The 24,099-nt window shown below is 37.2% G+C and overlaps 1 protein-coding gene across 2 annotated transcripts in view; it reads right to left on the reverse strand.

Moving 5' to 3' along the window:
- CHM (CHM Rab escort protein) overlaps window positions 1–24,099 on the reverse strand; it is a 272,466-nt gene that overhangs the window by 93,856 nt on the left and 154,511 nt on the right. For both annotated transcript variants that reach the window (XM_030305231.1, XM_032592095.1), the window contains exons 9-11: window positions 19,180–19,257; window positions 2,264–2,368; window positions 1,805–1,868 (exon numbers count right to left, since the gene is read on the reverse strand). In XM_030305231.1, the coding sequence (XP_030161091.1) occupies window positions 1,805–1,868; window positions 2,264–2,368; window positions 19,180–19,257 (247 nt within the window). The remainder of the gene's footprint in view (window positions 1–1,804; window positions 1,869–2,263; window positions 2,369–19,179; window positions 19,258–24,099) is intronic.

Below are 24,099 nucleotides of genomic sequence, written 5' to 3' on the forward strand. Positions count from 1 at the left end.
AATGAAATCTTTCCATTTGCAACTATGCAGATAGAACTAGAGGGTATTATGCCAAGCAAATTCATCAGAGAAAGACAAATATCATATGACTTCCCTCATATGAGGACTTTAAGACACAGAACAGATGAACACAAGGGAAGGGAAGCAAAAATAATATAAAAACAGGGAGGGGGACAAAACATAAGAGAGTCTTAAATATGGAGAACAAACAGAGGGTTACTGGAGGGGTTGTGGGAGGTGGGATGGGCTAAATGGGTAAGGGGCATTAAGGAATCTACCCCTTAAATCATTGTTGCACTACATGCTAACTAACTTGGACATAAATTAAAAAAAAAATAAATCTATACACAGATTTTATATCCTTCCAAAATTTACACAGTATGCATCACAGACATAATTTTTTTAACATTTATTTATTTTTGAGAGGGAAAGACAGAGTGTGAGTGGGGTTGGGCAGAGAGAGAGGGAGACACAGAATCCGAAGCAGGATCCAGGCTCTGAGCTGTCAGCACAGTGCCCGACACGGGGCTCGAACTCATGAACTGTAAGATCATGACCTGAGCCAATATTGGGCTGTTAACTGATTGAGCTACCCAGGATCCCCCTGACTTACATGTAAAACACAAAAGTATAAAACTCCTTGAAGATAATATAGATAAAAATCTACATAAAAAAAAAAAGAAAAGAAAAGCCCTCTTCACTTCCACATCTCTCTTCAGGAATCACTTCCTGTTTCCTACTCTTCTCAGTTCAGCTTCTACAGAACTGTCTCTATTTTCTCTCTTCATTTTTCTGCCTCTCTGTCACTCTTCAACACATTCACAAGGCTTATAGTTTACTGGAAGATACACAAGTCAACTGGCAATTACAGAAGAGTGTGATGAGCACTAAAATAGCTGCTGTACCAGTCTTTGTTCACACTTGTCATGTTGAACTATAGCTGCTATTCATCTGTCTATACGTGTATCTTTCAGACTGCAAGTTATGAGGGAAGAGATCCTATCTTGGTTAGCACTGTCTCTTTAGATCTCAGAACACTGGATGGCATGTAAAAGAAATTCATTGTTTACACAATCATTAATAGAAAATATTTATGCTCATATGCAAAACAGATGTGTTTTAAATCAGAAAACTTCTAAGTTAAGGAATTTTTGGAACCTATGTTTAGCAGTAACACGTAGAAAAGGTCTGAGAGTTACACGAAACTAATAAGTAAGTTGATTTTATCAGTCACTGCATGATATGATCAGAAGAAGGGGGCATACTTCTGGAATTTAAGAATACAAACTGAGGAAAAATCATATGCATAAAGATGTTCCTAGAGAACAGGCAGTGAGGAGAAGGAAAAAGGTACTGAAAGGAACAATGGTGATGAGGAAGTATCAGAACCAGATGTGTGCTGGTACTCATTCACACCAGGCCTAATGGTGAGATTGCCACCATTGCTCTCGGGTTGGTTACCATAAGCATTTTCCTCCAAGAGTTTTAAATGTATTGTCTGGGGTTTCTCTTCTTCTTCCCATAACTATATATTTTCAATTTCAGAGACTAGCTGTCAAAACTAGGATTTAGTCTGCATAGATTAAATCTGTTACCTTATGTAATGGATGCAATTATTTGTTCTGCTAGAAGAAAATCTTTAAAAACCAAGATTATTACAGAATTGCCATTAGGTATTTTAAAAAATGCATTAAATACATCAGTTTATGGCTTAATACATTTTATTTCACCAATATTAATTTATACATATTACTGTATAAATTAATGTAGCAATATTTATTAAAAAGTACAGAACTAAAATTACCTGTTGATCTGAATCCGCTTTTAGTACAGATCTATCTGTAATCAGGACTGACCTGGAGATTTGCCTGTAACGCACAAAACAGTTAATCAGTTATTCAGATTCCACAGATAAGTTTCATTTATAGTTACATAACTACCAGAAGGCATGTTTCAAAGATTTAAGTCGTGATAAAAGTGTCACCTCCCCAAACCAAGTCAAGCTCTGCTTTAATCTTTCCTTGGCCTGCGAAAGGAGCTGCAGACAAACCCCAGCTGATGCAAAGGAGTCAAAATTAGACTGTACTCCTCTACAACCAGACTCTATAAGAGAACAGCAGACATATTGGATATATTATTGGTTTGGTATACATTTGCATCTAACTTGAAGGACACAGACATACAGAAGTGTCAATATAATCACCACAGCTAAATTTTCCTATGTTTCACCATCCCTTGGACGGAGGATGGAGGGGTGCCTTACCGGTATTGTACATGTGAGCATGTGTTCTCAGAAAAGTAACTGTCCTCCACAAGGAAATGCTTAGAAATTATTCTCTGACCAAACTGATCTATGACTGCTTTACATCTACAAAGAAGATAAACATAGCAAAAAAGTTCTCATTAATGATTACACAACTAAAAAAATAAATATCAGCTATAATTTTGAATCTAATAAACCCTTTAATACAGTATACAATTTCACATTTTGACATAAAATTGACACTAAATTACAGAATATATATTCTTGTTGCTATTTTGAAGTGTTTAAACCATAAGCATGGAATACAATTTAAATATTTATTTTGAATTCCATTAAGAATATTGTTAGTACAAGTATTACACTATAAGTATAAGCTTTCTAATGTTTAGAAACATACAAGCTTTTCCTTTGTTTAGAAAACAGACTTTTTTTTTCCTTAATGAATCTAAGAAAAAGGAGGAAAGAAAAATTGGTCAAATATCTTGTTACATCATTCAGTCTGTAAAAGCCACTAAAGGTTTTTAATTTTTCTGTTAAGTGTTGCTTTATCTTTTGTTCAACAATAGCTATCTGGTCACACATGTGAAAATGTTTTAAACAAACAAAAAAAAGAGGGATAAAGCTTCTTTTAATGTTTCCACTTTACCTCAAAGGATAATCACAGAAAGATTCCTTTCAAGTGCTATTTCTAAACAAGGAAAACACTTATTCATGGAGATTATCAGGTCTCTGTCATCTGATATGTGTTGGGACAATGAATCATATAGAACCCTCTATTGACCTTCTTTCAATGTGTCTAGATAAAAGGATGAAAATTAGAATCCTTCTCCTTGCAGTGCCACAAGTTATAAATGTACTTTATAGGGCTCATTATCCAAACTAATGGACTAAGGGAAACATCCTTGAAATGGACTTACCAGCACTGACAAACCCAGTATACAATATTTCAGGAAAGATATGCAAATGCCTGCATGTTTGCCATATCTTTTTATTATGAAAATATCACAATTTACTTTTGTCAAAGCTTCTCCTTTTGGAACCAGAATTATTAGAAATACATTTATCAGTTACTCTTCATAAAATGCAAGCAAATGATTTAAAACTTATACCATATTTGAAATGTACTGATATACATTAAAGTATGTTACATTACTCTAAAAATAAGCCAAATAAGAGATATTTACCAGATATAAAGGCATTAAAAATAAAATGAAAAACACCGAAGACCAACAGTGAGAGGAATTTAATGTGTATTTCCTAAAGGCAGATTATTATATGTTGATATTCTTGAATAAATGGCATACCACTGTTTTCAGGATAGACTATATCATGATGTTAGATATACATAATATATAATCAATTAGCCACACATTAATACATAGTGTAAATTATATTACGTTATTATTTATGTGATTTTTCCCCATCTCACCTCTTATTCCTTTCTCTTCCCCACTTATGTTTCTATGCATATTTCTTCACATTTCATTAAACTAGAGCTTTTGACTTATAAAATACTTAACTAAATAGATATAAGGTATTTATATTTAGATACAGTATTTCCCAAAATAATCATTTAAAAACTGAAAACATAAGTTATTTACTCAGTATCCTACTTTAAAACATGCATATACAATTTAAAACACAAGGTACTTTAGGCAATGGAAAAGAGAAATGTACTGATCCATCCTTAAACACTGATCCCTGTTTGTCCTACAAGCACTGACAAGCCTTTTTCTTACCTTTAAGTCAGAAACTATAGAAGTCAAGAGGGAATAATCTGGGCGGAAAAAAAGAGGGTGTTATAATCTTCTATATCTTGATAAGGCTTTGGGTTACTCACATATGTCATTTATCCAAACTCTGCTAATGAGTACTTAAGATTTGGGCACTTCACTGCATGTAAATTTTACATCAAAAAGAAAAAGCTATAAATAAATATTCAACTCTTATTAATGATAGACATGCCATGGTATTTAGGGGAAATTGTACTGATACCTATAATTTACCATGAAATGCTGGTATGTGGGGGAAGTTGTACTGATACCTATAATTTACCATGAAATGCTGGTATGTGGGGGAAGTTGTACTGATACCTATAATTTACCATGAAATGCTGGTACGTAGGGGAAGTTGTACTGATACCTATAATTTACCATGAAATGCTTAAAAAGGTGAACAGATGGACAGAGGGATGAATATTTCGGTACAATTAACATTTTAATCTACTTGCTTAATCATGTTATACCTAGATTAACAATCTAGATTGTGGCTATGCAAGTATTCATCCTGAAATTCTCTCAACGTTGGTGTAGATTTGAAAATATTCATCGTAAAATATTGGAATGAAATTGATGGGGGTGGGAGAATGGTATTAATATAAATCCTGGACTCTAGTAAGCATTTGCAAAAGGCTCCCATTTAAATAAACCACACAATTAAACCTGGCCTTCAAGCTAGTAGAGGCTCCCTTGTTTTGCAGGCTTCCAAACACTAAAAGGGCTGCTTCGGTGGTAGCTAAACCTTGGTAACAGGTAGACACTAGTTTCATAAGTCATGATATTAGAAAGAACTACTGGGGACCACTCAAAGGGGAGGTGTGGGGGATTAGGGAGTTCATCTATGCAAGGATAATATACCACTAAATGTGCCTATTTATGCTGAAGCTTCTAGATGAAACAGAGATTCTCAGAGAAGGAGGAGGAGGAGGAAGAGGGAGCAAATCAGAATCACACCTGGGGGACTTTTTCAAATTATAAGTACCCCTGGAGATTCTGATAAACTCCCAAATCCCAACGGAGAATCACTATCAAGCATGCCACCATTACTGTTGTAGTTTTAGGCTGTGCTAGGTGGAGAAAAGTCAAGAGCTACTGCTAAAGTAAAAATAATAATAGAGGTGCCTAGGTGGCTCAGTTAGTTGAGAGTCTAACTTCAGCTCAGGTCATGATCTCACAGTTCACGGTTTGAGCCCCACATTGGGTTCACTGCTGTCAGCACAGAGCCTGCTTCGGATCCTCTGTCCCCCACTCTATCTCTGCCCCTCCCCTACTTGCATGCTCTCTTTCTCTCTCAAAAATAAACATTTAAGGGGCGCCTGGGTGGCGCAGTCGGTTAAGCGTCTGACTTCAGCCAGGTCACGATCTCGCGGTCCGTGAGTTCGAGCCCCGCGTCAGGCTCTGGGCTGATGGCTCAGAGCCTGGAGCCTGTTTCCGATTCTGTGTCTCCCTCTCTCTCTGCCCCTTCCCCGCTCATGCTCTGTCTCTCTCTGTCCCAAAAATAAAAATAAAACGTTGAAAAAAAAATTAAAAAAAAATAAACATTTAAAATAATAGTGACAGGGGCACCGGGGTGGTTTAGTCGGTTAAGTGTCTGACTTCAGCTCAGGTCATGATATCGTGGTTTGTGAGTTCGAGCCCTGCATCAGTCTGTGTGCTAACAGCTCAGAGCCTAAAGCCTGAAGCCTGCTTCGGATTCTGTGTCTCCTTCTCTCTCTGCCCCTCCCCCACTTGTGCTCTGTCTCTATCAAAAATAAATAAATGTAAAAATAATAATAATAATAATATGATTTCTGCAGAAACTGATGTGATGGTCATATATGCCCAGTCTGGTAGATGATGGTAACACAACTCACCTGATAGTCTCACTATGAAGTACTAAGGCCTGAGCAAGGCTGTTCAAACCAAAGAATGTTTAACTAAGGAATAAAATTTGTTTTCCCCCCAGATACTTGACTTATTATAAGGTAGTAGGCCTAATTAGGGGAACAACGAAGAAAGAAATATTAATTTGGGACCTATACTTAGACTTCGTGTTATAAAGATGAATATAAAAAATTAGATGATACTTAAGTAATGGAAAACAGTAACATGAAACAGTGTTGCCAGAGACATTAAAACTCTTCCCACATAAACCTGAGGAAGCCATTAAAGATTAACAGCATTCTGGATTTACTTGAGGGCCTTGCTGAGCCTCAGAAATAGTACACTGAGAAGGGACATGATAGGAGTGCTCAATTACATAGACATAAGGACCAAGCTTGTCATAAGAATCATCATAAGAATGATCACCATAAAAATCACTTAAGCCAGACAGAACATTTCTAGAGGTGAGTTTTCTAAATCAACAAATCACAACAGTTATTCAATTTTTGGTTCAATGACATGAGAACATATAGAGAAAAATGATAAGGAAAAATGCTCAGCGAGATGAAAACTTTATGTAGAATTTGGCCCAGAAGAGAAATATACCACAACAGGTATCCAATCTCTGTGATCTTCAGAATTAATATCCTAATTACAGGGGCACCTAGGTGGCTCAGTCGGTTGAGCGTCCGACTTCGGCTCAGGTCATGATCTCACAGTCTGTGAGTTTGAGCCCCGCATCGGGCCATGTGCTGACAGCTCAGAGCCTGGAGCCTGCTTCAGATTCTGTGTCTCCCTCTCTCTCTGCCCCTTCCCTGCTCATGCTCTGTCTCTATTACTCTCAAAAATGAATAAATGTTAAAAAAATTTTAATATCCTAATTATAGGATAAAATGCAGAAATCACATGAAATAATAAAGAGAAAAATACATTAATTAATGATATCAGAAGATCCCAATCAGTGATGGAAGTAAAATAATTCTCTGCTCACTATGCCCTTCCATGCTTTCTAAAACACATTAGTTCAAATGTTACCTCTTCAAGGAAACTATTTCAAAATGCTTATCTTTCATCTTTCTTGGGTGAAAATTCATTCCAGTCGTCTCAGACACCATTAACAGGTAACTCCAAAATCTATGGCTCTTTGCTCTGACCAATCCCAAGCTCTGTATCCATATTTTTAAATGTCTAATATCTATTTCTTTCTAGACAGACTCCAAACCCTTTTTAAACCTAGCATACCCCAAACTGAGTTCATCATGACTCCTTACCTTTTCCCCCCCTTGGAATACCAATCTCATGTAATGACACGACTGGTGGTTAGCTTCCCTAGCTTAGAAACTCTCTTCCTATATCTAATCTGCTACTTAATTTTGATTCCAACTTACAAAGATTTTTTGAAACCAGTCTCTTCTCTCCATCTCTACTACACTGCCTTAAGATGCGTGTTAAGTCTAATAGGATAATGAACTACTAAGAGTCAGTAGTTCATTTGTTTGATGTAAATGATGGCATAACAATCATGTGCTAAGCACTGTTCTAAGAGATAAGAATAAAAATATCTTATCCTTGGGGTGCCTGGGTGGCTCAGTCGGTTAAGCATCCGGCTTCAGCTCAGGTCATGATCTTGTGGTTCGTGGGTTCGAGTCCTGAGTCAGGCTCTGTGCTGACAGCTCAGAGCCTGGAGCCTGTTTCGGATTCTGTGTCTCCCTCTCTCTCTGACCCTTCCCTGTTTATGCTCTCTCTCTCTCTCTCTCTCAAAAATAAATAAACGTTAAAAAAAAATTAAACAAAAAATCTTATCTTTAAGGTGCTCCCAATATAATGAAGGCAATTATAAGACAAATCCCAAGTCCAGGGATAAGAAATGAGAAGAGGACATCATTAGAGTACTAAGGGAAGGTATCTAACTCAGCTTGGGGGAGTGGGGGGGAAAGGTGGAGTATAAGGAATGCTCTTCAGAGAAAGTGATAACATTAGCTGCTTTTACTTATTTTTTAGATTTTTTAAATGTTTGTTTATTTTTTGAGAGAGAGAGAGAGAGAGAGAGAGAGAGAGAGAGAGAAATAGAGTACAAGTGGGGGAGGGGCAGAGAGAGGGAGACACAGAATCTGAAGGACAGAGCCCGATACAAGGCTCAAACCCATGAACCATGAGATCATGACCTGAGCCAAAGTCAGACATTTAACCAACTGAGCCACCCAGGCACCCCAACATTAGCTGCTTTTAAAGGATGATATCTAGTTAAGTAAGCAAATAGGAATATTTCAAGTAGAAGGGCAGCATTTGCAGGGATACAGAGGCAAGTAAGAAAAGTATAGGGAACCACAAACATTTCAGTGTTAAATGACAGTAAAATGGAAGCAGGGAGGAAAGAGAGATGAACAGGCACAGGCCAGATCCCAAAGCCTCCCATGTCATGTTGAAGGGTCTTATACTTTATTCTGAAGTGATATAAAGCCACTGAAGCTTTTCACAGGGAGGAACAGAGCTAGATCTGCAGAGTAAAAAGATCTCAATGTGTAATTATTTCATAAATTTATTTTTTCTTTAATGTCCTCCTGTAGACTTTAACCTCCATAATAACAAAGACCATAATTGTCTTGTTCTCGGCTATATTCCTAATGCATGGGACACAGAAAACAACTAATACTTGTTGCATAGACGGCTGAACAATGGAAGCATTTTGTGCATGTGAACACTGTGGAGACAAAAACAAAGAATCAGAACCTCTGATTTAGGAGGCAAAACAATCTCCTACCATCAAGGTGCTTCTTCCAAATCAATGCCAGAATTAATAAAGTAGCAAACCTAATCTTGTTATTTACCCACTAATTACAGTCCAAACTCCTTAGCGTGGGCACAAAAGGATCTTCAGGATATATATTCTCCATGGGATTCCAAAGTATCCAATTAAAGTAATAACTGCAACTAGTTAACATGTATTGAACTCTTACTGTGTATAACAAATGGTTCTACCTGCTTTATCTGTTAATAATCATAATAACCCAATAAGGTATTACTGTCATGTCCCACTTTATACAGAAACTGGAGCACAGAGAGGTTAAATAACTTTTAAAGCTCATTCAGCTAGTAAGGGGGGGAAGCCACAATATAGATCCAGGTCTATCTGACTTTAGAGTCTGCACTGTTTACCTCTCTCTTCGTACACAAAGGCAAAGTCCATGTTTTACTCATTTCATTATTCCCATAGCAACTAGCATGGAGGTTGGAGGTTAAATGTATAGAATATTACCGCTACCATTTGCAAATGAGAAATGCTAAAATCAAGAAATTCAGCAATTTTCCTACAATGACCAATGGTAGTTAAGATAAGTACCTCACACTTGCTCTAACATATTATTTATTACTAACTTCTGAGTATCTGGGACAGATATAACACGTATAGTTATTCCTGACATCAGGAAAAAGATAACTCTAAGAAATAGTCACAGCAGGAATTCTAGTACGTGAGACAGCTGAAGTACAAAAGAACACTGCTGAAGTAATTAGATTCAGACTACTGGTTACAGACATATCTGGTCCAAGGTCATCCATACCTTACCCTAGTATCAAATATTGTACTGCTAAATGGCCAAATCCACTTTATAGGAGTTTTACACAGCACAGCTGCAAAGAAAAATAAAGCTACTCAACAAGAGCATTCGGTATTCACAGAAACAGTTAACACAGGGGTTCAGTATTAGAGTTAAGTGACAGGGTATAGAAAAGACTACTGAGACCTACGTCCTCTGAAAATTAAAAAGCAGAGCCAATGGATAATATAGCAAAAAGAGCACAGTCAATGTGGCTCTCAGGAAAAGCAAATTAAACAAAAAAGAAAAATAAGATCTAGCTGAAAGTAAGTATGGTTACATATTTTAGATTTCTTCTCTTAAAGTTTGTACATTACTTTGACATGTAATCACCATACTGAACTCAATGCTATGATCATTTATGTTTCTATAGCTTTCCTTAATGAATGGTGAACAAAAGCACCAAAAAGACTATCAGTTTTTAATATTCATTCATTCATTTAACAGATAGCTACGAGTGTAATGGGTGATAAGAACGTGCTTAGCTTCTGGACATATAGTAGAAAGATTGTGCCTTTTCTTACACAGAACTTACAAACAATCATATAAAGGGACCTGACTCAGGGGGCTAGCAAAGGGTTCTGATGTAGTCTGTGGGATCAGAAAATAAACTTATACCTTAGACCTCAAGCATGAGTAGTTCTTAACTACATGAAAGGGGATGACAAATATACCAAATAGAAAAAGAGGGAGAGGGAGGTAATCTAATACCATAAGGAGACAAACGTAAATTCTTGCTGATTTCTTTATTGATATTCTAATTATACTTAGAATAAACAATTGTTTAGTCAACCGTGATTCCTAAAAAGAAATATATGCTGGGGGCACAGGTCATGATCTGGTTTCGTGAGTTCGAGCCCCACATCAGGCTCTCTGCTGTCAGTGCAGAGTCTGCCTCAGATCCTCTGCCTCCCTCTCTCTCTGCCCCCTTCTCCACTCTCACATGCACTCTCTCTCTCTCAAAAATGAATATTAAAAGAAAAGAAAGAAATTTAAGCTGGATATATCTAAATATAACTTCAAGATTCTTCCCTCAAAAAATTATCCCTCTCTTTAAATTTAAGTCCTGACAAACTACCTCCTGCTACTCTCTTGAGTATTTGATTTTGAACATCAAGGTAGTGTTTGGAAAAGAAAAATTAGCTAGAGTCAACTTTAATCAATGCTAGCTTTATTTATTTATAGAGACTATAAGACTTGACAGAATGGGATTTTTATTAAAAATGCAAAAACTTACTATAAATTTGGTAATTATTAGTGAAGGTATGAATTTACAATTTTTAAGTATTGGCTATCTCTTGAATAAAACTTTTTTTTTTATTTTTTTTTTTAATTTTTTTTTTCAACGTTTATTTATTTTTGGGACAGAGAGAGACAGAGCACGAACGGGGGAGGGGCAGAGAGAGAGGGAGACACAGAATTGGAAACAGGCTCCAGGCTCCGAGCCATCAGCCCAGAGCCTGACGCGGGGCTCGAACTCCCGGACTGCGAGATCGTGACCTGGCTGAAGTCGGACGCTTAACCGACTGCGCCACCCAGGCGCCCCAAAACTTTTAAAGATCATTTAAACAATACACTATAGTGAGAATATTGTAGATATCAAGAATACTATAAATGCAGGTCAAATTTAAAAACTGTTCTACTACTAAGGAAGTAATTATGGCTTGGAATAAATTTTGAAGAGAATCACAAACAGAATCCAAAATGGCTGTATCTTAAACAACCAAGAGGGACAACAAAAAAACATTCCTTGGAGAATTGGAGGTCTAATATAATAATAATAAAATGAGTAGTGTAAGTAGACACTTTGCTATTCCATTCATATCCATAAAAGTAAACACATTCAAGTTGTTCAAAAGTTTTTTGATTTCTCACTGGGACTGAAGTTTAACCAATATATAAGAATGGTCTATATTTGAGCATATAAAACAATTTAGGATAATTTATTTATAAATATTAAGGAAAAAGTACTAAGTACCTTTTTTTAAACGTTTTTCTTTAATGTTTATTTTTGAGAGAGAGAGAGAGAGAGAGAGAGAGAGAGAGAGAGAGAGAGAGAGAAAGGGGCAGAGAGGGAGACACAGAATCTGAAACAGGCTCCAGGCTCTGAGTTGTCAGAGCCCGATGTGGGGCTTGAACTCACGAACAGTAAGATCATGACCTGAGCCAAAGTCGGACACTCAACCAACTGAACCACCCAGGCACTCCTCTAAGTACTTTTATTAACTCAGTCAAAGCATGTTATATACAGGGGAGGAGACTGGGTGATTACTACAGAGCCCATCTAACTCATTTTACAGATAAAGGGACTGGTCCAGAGAAAAGTGACTTGCTCACTGTCATTCATGGCAGGGATAGAGTTCCAGGTCATCTCTCATTCGAGGGCTACCTGACCATGCATCCTTAAGGAGTTATTAGGCAATAATTATTATACTTGAGGTCTTTCCATTAAGACATAAAAGAAAATGTTAAATAAGTAGCAGTCCGCTGTTTAAAATTCAAGAGAGGAAGGGCCTAGGTGGTGGCTCAGTTGGTTAAGCATCCAATTCTGGGTCTCAGCTCAGATCTTGATCTCAAGGTTGTGAGTTCAAGACCCGTGTTGGGCTCCATGCTGGATGTGAAGCCTACTTAAATAAACAAATAACTAATTGAAATAAATTAAAATAAACTAAACTAAAATTCAGGAGAGGATTTTGATGGCTGTGTAGTAGTAGGACCCGAGGCTTCTCTCATTCCCTGAACACAAATAGGGAACTATCATATCATTCTGAATACCTAAGAAATTGAACAGAGGAGTGACAGAACAAATTCCACAACTAGAGGGGAAGAGGCCACATCGAGGAAGAAAGGAAGTACAAAGACATGGTTTGGGGAAGAAGCAGATCGCAAGTGCTGTGGAGGGGAGGAAGCTGTGATCACGGAGAAAGGCAAGAGAAAAAGAAGAGTACACAGGAGAACACATAAGCAGGACACTTTCCCAAAGTCAATGGCTGGGAAAATGAAAGGGGTTGATTTTCATGAGTTTTGCAGCCAGCCAGGCTTAAAGACTGGAGTTTTAGAGGTCTACAGGATTAACTGGGATAGAACCCTGAGAGCACTGGCTTATTCCTGGAGAGAAGGCAGGCATCCAATCCAGGGGCAGACAGCTCAATGTGAGAATCTCTTAAGGCACACAGGAGACTGTTCTCTCCTCTTGGAGCGCATCTGTGAGAGGTGGCAAAAAAGGACCCACTGGTAGCCATTGCCTTCCCCTGCCGTCAGCATAGGCACAGAGACACCTCCTAAGGGCTTTTCATCCTGACACTAGCTGTTTAGCTAGATTGCTCAAAATCCCACACCCCTGCCTCTGTGTGACTGCCCTTCTTCCAGAGACCAGCTCAAGTTCCTGCCACAGCACTTCCCATAGGTTTGGAGTTTTAAAACTCAGCAGGCTTGGCTGGGATGAAGCCCAAAGTGCACTGTGCTCCTCCAGGCAGTGAAGCAATCCAGAGACAGTATGAAAATGATGATCTGAAAAATGCCTGGGACATATGAACAGAGATTATTTGATCTTCTGGGAGTGCTTCCCTGAGAGCAGCAAGCACTGAGACCCTTCTCTGAGGACAAAGGAGCTGGCTGGTGCCAATTCCTTCACCTGCCCCTCAGTATAAGTAAGTTTCAATAAAAAGCACAGCTCCAACAGTGTCTGCCTAACCTTCTTACACCAAGTGCTACCCCGCTGCTCTCTGCTCACTGCTGCTACAGCTTTCTTGGCAAGTGTGCCAAAGTCCCAGCACAGCAGGCCCCTTACCCAGAAGACTCACAGGAACCCTTGCAAATACCACATTTCCTGAACAGAGAATTCTATAAGGTGTCAGTTTATAGTAGAAGCAGCAACAGGTCTCATTTAACAAGCAGACCACAGCATATCTACTTAAAACTCACCACAAGCTGGCCACTGCAGGTAAGTAGAGCCTCTGTAGACCACTGGCCTGAAGGACAGAGCAGCCAAAACACAGCATCAGAGTGCACCCAGAATACACCAGATACACTCCTGAAGCACCAGGTGTTGGACACTATATGACCTCTTCTTCATAAAGCCACTGCTCTCAGAAGAAGGAAACATAACAGGCTTTTCTAACACAGAGAAGAAAACAGAGACTTGGACAAAATGCCAAGATGGAAAAATCCATCCCAAAGGAAACAATAAAAGGTCATGGCCAGAGATCTATGCAAAATAGAAAAACTAATATACCTGAATAAAGAATTTAAAGCAACAATCATAAGGATGCAGACTGGGCTTGATGAAAGAATGGAAGATTTCAGGGAGATCCTTACCACAGAAATAAAAGAGTTAAAAAACAATCAGAAATGAAAAATGCAGTACTGAGATAGATTCTAAACAGACTGGATGTAATGACAACAATGATAAAAGAAGCAGAGGAACAAATAAGTAATATAGAAGACAGAATAATGGAAAACAGTGAAGCTGAACAAAAGAGACAAAAGGATTATGGATCACAAGAAAAGATTTAGGGACCTCTGTGACTCTATCAAATAATATCCAGATCATAGGAGTCCTGGAATAAAATGAGAAAGTGGAGTAGAAAATTTATTTGCAGAAATAATGGCTGAAAACTTCCTTAATCTGGAGAAGGAAACAGACATCCAGATCCAGGAGGCACAAAGAACTCCTATCAAAATCAACAAAAGCAGACAAACACCAAGACATATTGTAATTAAATTTGTAAAACATAGCTAGAAAGAAAAAAACTCATCAAAGCAGCAAGAAAAAAGAAGTCCCCAACTTTCCAAGGAAGACCCATAAGGCTAGCTGTATATCTCTCTAGAGATTTGGCAAACTAGAAGGGAGTGAAATGATACATTCAAAATGCAGAATGGGAAAAACTGCAGCAAAGAATACTCTATCCAGCAATGCTATCATTCACATTAGAAGGAGAGATAGTTTCCCAGACAAACAAAAACTAAAGGAGTTCGTGACCAGAACACCAGCCTGTCAAAAATATTAAAGGAGATTCTTTGAGTGGGAAGGACAAACCTAAAGTAACAAAGACTAAAAAGGAACAGAGAAAATCTTGAGAAACAATGATAAAACAAGTAATAAAATGGCACTGAATAGATATCTCTAAATAATTACTCTCAATGTAAATGGACTAAATGCTCCAATCTAAAGATATAGAGTGTCAGAATGGATAAAAAACCAAGACTCATCTACATGCTTCCTACAAGAAATTTATATTATATCTAAAGTTACCTGGATATTTAGAGTGAGGGGATGCAGAAATATTTGCCATGCAAAAGGAAGTCAAATGAAAGCCAAAGTAGCAATACTTGTATCAGACAAAATAGATTTAAACCAAAGACTATAACAAGAGATGAAGGGCACTATATCATAAAAAAGGGACAATCTAACAAAAAGATCTACCAATTTTAAATATTTATGCTCCCAACTTGGAACACCCAAATATATAAAACAATATAAAGAAACTCATTGATAATAATACAATAATAGTAGGGGACTTTAACACCCCACTTATATCAATGGACAGATCACCTCAGCAGAACATCAACAAAGAAACAGTGGCTTTGAATGACACACTGGACCAGATGACTTAACAGATATATTCAAATCATTTCATCCTAAAGCAGCAGAATACACATTCTTTTCAAGTGCACAAGGGACACTCTCCAGAACAGATCACATACTAGGTTACAAATCAGGCCTCAACAAACCCCAAAGTATCAAGATCATATACCATACATATTTTCAGATCACAACACTATAAAATTGTTGTCAATCACAAAAAAAAAAAAAAAAAAAAAACCCACACAAATACATGGAGGAGGCTAAACAACACACCGCTAAACAATGAATGGGTCAACCAGGAAATCAAAGAAGAAATTGATGAAACAAATTAAAATAAAAACATGACAGTCCAAACCTTTAGGATGCGGCAAAAGTGGTCACAAGAGGGAAATATATTACAATACAGGCCTACTGCAAGAAGCAAGAAAAATCTCAAATAAACAACCTAACCTTACACCTAAAGGAGCTACAAGAATAACAAAGCATCAAGTCAGCAAAAGAGAAATAAAAAAGAATAGAGCAGAAATAAATGATATAAAAACTAAAAACAAAAACAAAACAAAACAAAACAAACAAACAAAAAAGCATTAGAACAGATCAATGAAGCCAGGAGCTGCTTCTTTGAAAAAATTAACAAAATTGATAAACCTCTTCCCAGAGTTATCAAAAAGAAAGGAGAAAACACCCTATAAAGAAAGTCACAAATGAGGAGAAATAACAACAGACATGACAAAAATACAATTATAAGAGAGTGTTATGAAAAACTGTGTGCCAACAAATTAGGCAATCTTTTTTTTAAGTGTATTTATTTGTTTTGATAGAGGGAGAGAGAGAGAGAAAGAACAGGGGAAGGGCAGAGAGGGAGGAAGAGAGAGAATCCCAAGCAGGCTCCACACTGTCAGCACAGAGATCGATATGGGGCTCAAACTCACAAACCATGAGTTCATGACTTGAACCAAAATCCAGAGTCAGCCACTTAACCAACTGAGCCACCAAGGTGGCCCACAAATTAGACAATCTTTAAAAAAAAAAAAAATAACCCAGGTAAAAAATGGGCAAAAGACATGAATAGACATTTTTCCAAAGAAGACACACAGATGGCCAACAGATACATGAAAAGATGCTCAACATCACACATCATCAGGGAAATAGAAATTAAAACTACAAGGAGATATCACCTCACACCAATCAGAATGGCTAAAATTAACAACAGAGGAAACAAGAAGTGTTGGTGAGGATGTGGACAAAGGGGAACCCTCTTGCACTGTTGGTGGGAATGCAAACTGGTGCAGCCACTCTGGAAAACAGTATGGAGGTTTTTCAAAAAGTTACAAACAGAACTACCTTATGATCCAGCAACTGTACTACTAGGTATTTATCCAAAGAATAAAAAATACTGATTTGAAGTGACACATGCACCCCAATGTTTATAGCAGCATTACCAACAATAGCCAAATTATGGAAAGAGCCCAAATGTCCATCAACTGATGAATGGATAAAGAACAGATAGATAAAGAATATGTGTATATACACACATGCACACACACACACAATGGAATACTACTCAGCCATAAAAAGAACAAAATCTTGCTGTTTTCAATGACATGTATGTAGCTCAGTCAGATAAAGACAAACACCATTTGATTTCACTCATATGTGGAATTTAAGAAACAACATATGAACATAGCAGGGAAATAAAAGAGACAGGCAAACCAAGAAACAGACTCAAGTATATGGTTACTAGAAGGGAGGTTGGAGGATTTAAACAGGTGATGGGCATTAGGAGGGCATTTGGTACACTGGGTGCTGCATGGTTAGTGATGAATCCCTAAATTCTACACCTGACACTAATATTGCACTTTATGTTAACTATCTGGAATTTAAATGAAACCTTGGGGGAAATAAAAACATTTATAGCTTAATGAAAATAACAGAAAACAGAAAACAATAAAATTTATATTGACTCCAGTAGATCTGGAAGGTTCACCTTGATAGGGGCTTAGAATGAATTAAGATCTAGAGCCCTCAGTCTATCTTGGAACACTGGCTAACTCCTGAACTTTACATTTACAGATCAGTGTTTCTTAGTGTCATCTAAGGAGGACCTATATTAGATTCTTTTGGGGTGTTCTCAAAACTGCAAATTCCACGGCTCCATTCTAAGCACAGTATCCAATTTCACTCTGTGAGGGTGAGGCACAGAAATCTCCTTTAAATAAACAAAACCAAAACATGTTCACCTGGTGATTCTCAGGCACATTAAAATTTGAAAATTACCGAAGTTTGGTCTTTAGACCCTTAGTCCTCAGCTCTCTGTTGCAACTGAAATCTGTAGCAGATCATAAAGAAGATTTCCTCTGTTCAAAGTCTATAATAAAAACTAAGTCAATGTTAAGGTAAATTAATGCTATTATTGTACTAAGGTATCCATTAAAAAGAAACATAATATGAGCCATGTAACTTTTTCATGTCACTAAGAGCAACAGGTACACCTGGAAGGGGCCCCAAAAAGGTAACAGGATCTGAGTAAATAAGTACGATATAAACAATTCATTATCAGGCTTTCCATCATGGGAACACATTCATGATTCAATATGAATGTATAAGGAAAAATGACTCTAAGAGGATTAAAAATTCCTTCCTCATCCTCCACAAAGTAATTCATGACCCAGAATATGAATATCCTGGGTCTTCAAAGATAGATTTTTCAGGACAGATTATCATTTTTCATTTATGTAGTACCTTTGCATTAAGGTGCTAAAAGTACTTTACAAGCCTTTAAGCTGTGTGTCTATATCTTATACTAGAGAATTACTTTCTAAAGCAAAGTCACTGCTTAAATATTACATGTTTTAGACTTGAATTTCTCTCTACGATATCTCAAAATACACTGGTGTTGGGGCACCTGGGTGGCGCAGTCGGTTAAGCGTCCGACTTCAGCCAGGTCATGATCTCGCGGTCCGTGAGTTCGAGCCCCGCGTCGGGCTCTGGGCTGATGGCTCAGAGCCTGGAGCCTGTTTCCGATTCTGCGTCTCCCTCTCTCTCTGCCCCTCCCCCGTTCATGCTCTGTTTCTCTCTGTCCCAAAAATAAATAAACGTTGAAAAAAAAATTTAAAAAAAATACACTGGTGTTATAACTAGTCTATAAGAAATTATGCCACTTAGACTATACAAAATTACTGTAAAATTAAACAGCTTAAATTTTATAGTTTTAAGCTTCCTGATGAAAATATTAAAGTATGTTATGGCCTGAACAATACTATTTCTTTATATACCCCTAAAAAAGTCATACAAGAGATATAGGTTTGTAGATGCTTAACACGTAACTAGAAATAAAAATACATAGCAATTTAAACAGCTCCTAAAACTTCATCCTGTTTTAATGTAAAACCTAGAAATCAAAGACTACTACTTAGTGTAATTCAGACAAGAGTGTATCTTAGTAACTAAATAATAAATCCTAGAAAAATATAATTGAAATGTAAAAACATAGAGATAAATACACATTCTCAGCATTTTTTAAAAGCACGTAAATTCTTATTTCAATCCTAAGCCAGTCTGCAGGCCTAAAATGATTATAAAAGAATTGATCCTCAGGTAACAGGTCAGCATAGTTTAATGACAACATTCTACCTAAAAAAAATCATTAAAGTGTCTTCTCTTGGGAGTGACATGCATTATCAGCAGAGATTAATTTGATGAGTCTTTAGGTGAGCTCCATTTTTAAAAATGCAATAGCAGAGGGCTTTGTTGTCATCTGATAAAAATCAATTAGAGGAGGTAAGGCCACAAGGAAAACTAACATCACTCACCACCCACCCCGGGAGGCTGAAATGATTTGTCTTCCAAGCTTGGATGATCAGGAGCTGTAGTTACATTGCAGGGAAATTAATTTAGTTTCTCTATATTCTGAACTTTCTTTGTTCTCGAGGGTCTAAACACAAATTACTTTTAATCAAGGTTGATATGTTATTAATGCCAAGGACGATCTTTGAAGAATCATGTTTTTTGTTTTTTTTTTTAAATTGACTTTAGCATTTTTCACCTGTGCTTGGGGTGTGGCTATAGGAATGTAACTTATATCATCCTTACTTTCTGGATTCTTTGTCCACAACAAGGCACTGGACTGAATGGCGAAGACAATAGATTCCACCAAACACAGCACACATCCTGGGAATAGAATAGGAAAGTGTGAATTAGGATTCTTGAATTGAACATTAAGGCAGCATTATTTTCTTTTAAATATCTTACATTTAAAACCTGATCTTACAGAAAAAGGATTTTGATAACTTGTTATTTTCTCTGCCATGGAATTAAGAATCCCTCAGAAGATTAGTAATTTTGATGCATCAAGAGGTACTACTGTTAATAACACAATGTGCAAGCCTAGAGTTATGACCAAGCCAAAAGCGTCCCTAAGCAAAGCGAAGCTATTCCCTCAAGCCACCTACTAACTTCCTAAGATACAAAGGCTACAAATAGCATCAAGGGGTAATGTATGAGTCCCCCAACAGAAGTGACCACAGAGAAGTGTTAAGAAGGAAATAAGCAGGGAAGACTGTGGGAGACCCCTGGAGATTTTGCTTACCATAAACATAAGCAAAACTACATTGGAAAATGAAAACTAGAGCAGTAAGCACATGAGTTAATGTTGCAGAAGTTCTAAGGAGTTTGCTGATCTCATGAATCTAAGGGCTTGGATTCTGATGTCCACGTAGGTACAGGAGAGGCCTTAGGATCCAAATAAGGCAGGGAGTAGAAAATGAGATATTCTCTCATAATGTCTTCATCCTTAAAGGACTACATTTCAGTGAAAAGGTGATGGGGGGAAAATTCACTTACTATAAGAGGGAGAACACAAAACCTGTTTTATCTAAAGCCTTGGGTAGAGGAAAATTATACCTCTGTATTTATAACCAATGGTCTGTCCTCACACAGGTGGGGGATTTGAAATCGTACCACATGATCCAAGAAACCCTTAATAAAATACCATGAAAAGTGGCTCTGAATCACTAGTACCTCTAGAGACTTGGTGGAAGCAATTGCTATAACTTTCTGGAGTGATACGAGGCCACATGAAATTGCCACAGATAGAGTCCCCTTTTGTTGAGTTTATAATCTAGTATTATACAACAGATGAAGAAAAATACCTTACCCTTAGAATTAACTGACTCAACAAATGGTTTGGGGTAGCTGAAATATGGGCAGTCTTATGGGGACCGCACCCTCTAACTGCACAGTTGCCTTAACCTTTCACATTGTACAATGGGATACTATAAGCAAATTAAATGAACTCCATCCTTATCTATGAACATAGATAAATGGCAAAAACATAAAAATTGAGTGATAATAGCAAGTTGGGGAAGAATACGTCCAGAGTGATATCATTTATAACAAGTTTCAAAACTTCATCTGCAAAATACTACTATATATAATTTATGGATACATATATATGTACTAAAAGTGCAGATACATTTAAGGGAATTAAAAACACCAAATTCAAGATAGTAGTTATCTCTGGGAAGAGAGGGAGTAAAAGTTACCCCAGAAGTTTCAAATGTTCAAGTTTCTTAAAAAAATATATTGAGAGCAAATATGACAAAATGTTAAGATATTACAAAACTGTGAATGGTGATATGGGTGATCTTTATGTTATTCTCTGTACTTTCTGAAGTGTTCTTGAAATATTTCATAATCAGATTATAATGAAAAATATAAACCAATGATAGAGATAAGTGGCATTCATTATATGGCATAATACTTCTATTATCTTTCTAAATTCAATTCATTTTAGTGAACATGACCAAGCTAGTTAGGATAGGTCAGGTAACAATTCATTCTGCTATAAGACAACATAGATTTTTTTTTTTTTTCCATTGAGAAATTTAGAATACAAGAAAAGGCACATTAGAGCAAGCAAGAATAATTTCATGTGCTTAAAAACCCTTTAGAATGCAAATTTTACCCAGGACACTTGCTGCAAGATATTCTCCTTTCTTGCTAATCTTGTTCCAGTCACATACCAAATTATAGAATGATATTTATTAATTGTTCAGGTATACCTGGTACTATTTGAGACACTGTACTCAACAGATCCTACAGTGGGTCAGAAAAAAATCATCTATTAGACTGTTTAGCTATATTTCCCAGGCAGTATTCTACCTCCTATTGTTGGTAGGGGAATAGTGATACAGTGATATTGACGTGATTGAGATAATCAGCCCAACCTTCACCATTAATTTCCTGATGATACTAAAAAAGGCCACATGCACATGACATATTACTGGCACACTAAAAATAAATAGGCTAAATTAGGCTAAGGTCCCAAAATGGAAAATCAAGTTAAAAACTATACAATCAGCATTCTCATTTGCCTGGGATATCTTTTTGTTATGTATGTAGCAGCATCAGAGTTTCCAAGTTTCTGATAAGCAGCTACAGTTGAGTTGTTACAACTGACCTATAGTTTTTCATTTCAGTCATACTGGTCCATGTTTTTACACACACACACACACACACACACACACACACACACACACACACACCAATTACCCCCCTCAGGGAAAAACAATTTTTAAATATCTTCCCACATTCCAAGAAAAGCAGGGAATCGAGTTCAGAATCAGTAAGAAGTTGTATAATGTTAAAAAATCAAAATATTAGGGGCATCTGCGTGGCTCAGTCGGTTAAGCAACCGACTCCTGATTTTGGCTCAAGTCATGATTATCACCGTTCGTGAGTTCAAGCCCCGCATTGGGCTCTGCACTGTCAGTGCAGAGCCTGCTTGTGATTCTCTCTCCCTCTCTCTCTGTCCCCTCCACTGCTCATTCTCTCTCTCTCTCAAAAAATAAATTTAGGGGCGCCTGGGTGGCGCAGTCGGTTAAGCGTCCGACTTCAGCCAGGTCACGATCTCGCGGTCCGTGAGTTCGAGCCCCGCGTCAGGCTCTGGGCTGATGGCTCGGAGCCTGGAGCCTGTTTTCGATTCTGTGTCTCCCTCTCTCTCTGCCCCTCCCCCGTTCATGCTCTGTCTCTCTCTGTGCCAAAAATAAATTAAAAAAAAAATAAAAAAAAAATAAATTTAAAAATTTTTTAAAGATTCAAAATATTATGTCACAGACTATTATGGCATTATCAAAAGCATGAGAAATCCTCTTAACTAAAATTAAGGGTAATTTTTTACAAAGACCTGCTTTCATTATATATTATACTATGAAATACATTTCTACTTTAGTATATATTATCAAGTATCCCTTTGTTTGAAAATTAATTTCTATTAAGTTTTAGGGTAAAAGAAAGAGGCCTCTGAAAAATACAGTTAAATATAAAATGAAATAGAGGCAGCTATAACTTTATTTTAGTAAGCAATCAACAAATTGCCTGGTTTTCAACATGATTTAATTAATAGTGGACATATATGGAAGGAACACAAGAATGTAAAAGAATGTTAAGAATTGGTTTGTGTAGATGATGGTGAATATTACAAAGGAAGAAGTCCAATAATCAGATACAGTCAGAATCCAACCAATTTCCTCTTAGTTTTAAACAAGAACATAGGAAGTATTTTGTGCTCTTGGAAAGAATTACTTGATATCTACCATAAATTTATGCAACTGCAAAGTGTATAATTGTATATATATATATATATATATATATATATATATATATATATAAATATTTTTTTTTCCATGCTGCTTCTCATTGGTTTTCCATTCCAGTCATGCCTGTTAGGGAAAAATATGTGTGGTTCACAATGATGGCATTTGTTTTCTCTCACATCTGTGTTTTCCTCACATACCTTTATGTCCAAGTGACAAAAACCAGTGGCTTTGTCACCAACTAGACCTCAAGACCTAACCTTTACTGCCCACATGCTTGTACTCACTGACCTTTGTCCCACGTTTTTCCTTAAGCTCTTCTTTCCATCTTATGTCTTAACTCAAGCAAAGGGAAACCAAAACTACCCCTCAAGCCATAGCGACTGCCCTGAGAACACCTCTAGCCAGCCCAGATCAGTTTGAGTGCAACCCCTGACTTACACCTGCACAGATGGACTATGGAGTGACCTCTAGAATGACTGACAACTAACTACCTTTACCTCTTTATAATACTAAAGTCTCTGCCCAAGTAGAAGCATAAGCCTCATTTCCATTCCATACAATCTATGTATAGGCATGTTTCTTTAAGGCCCATTTGTGACCTATGTCTGCCTCTACAGAGGATGACAAGTCTTCTCTAAATATTCAACCTTTTTTTTTTTAAATTTAATGTTTATTTATTTGTGTGTGTGTGTGTGTGAGAGAGAGAGAGAGAGAGAGAGAGAGAGAGAGAGAGAGAGCGCGCGCGCAGGGAGACACAGAATCTGAAGCAGGCTCCAGGCTTTGAGCTGTTAGCACAGAGCCTGAGGAAGGACTCAAACTCACATGAGAGATCATGACCTGAGAATATTCTAAATATTCATCTTAACCATAAATAAAAGGAAACCATTCACATTTGCTCCAGGAGTCCTCAGGGCTTTGGAAGTTTCCCCATGATCTTATTTGCTCCTCCCTTTGTATGACAACTTACCTGGTCTGTGACTCACCAACGAGCAACCTTGTATTTGGTTAGTTTGAAAAAATTGCAGGGGAAAATGAGAAAATTGAAGAAAACAAATTTTGGCTGAGAGCTATTTGCTGGCAATGAGTCACTGAGGAAATACTGGTGGCAATCAGTCTCAGAAAAAACATGCATGAGAGGCACAATACCAAGCAGTATTTTGAGAGCTGCATTTAAATCTCAAATTACAGGAGCACCTGGGTGGCTCAGTTGGTGGAGCATTCAATTCTTGATCTCAGGGTCAGGAGATCAAGCTCCATACTAGGTATGGAGCCTACTTAAACAAAAACAAAACAAAACAAAACAAAAAAAACACATACTCAAATAGACATTTACATAGAAGTTAGGAAATAACAATTGGCTACACACAGGTCTTTGGGGCAAAAAGCCAATGACAACAATACAAATAATCGTCAC

The sequence above is a fragment of the Lynx canadensis genome, chromosome X (assembly GCF_007474595.2).
Source record: "Lynx canadensis isolate LIC74 chromosome X, mLynCan4.pri.v2, whole genome shotgun sequence".
Lineage (NCBI taxonomy): Eukaryota > Metazoa > Chordata > Mammalia > Carnivora > Felidae > Lynx > Lynx canadensis.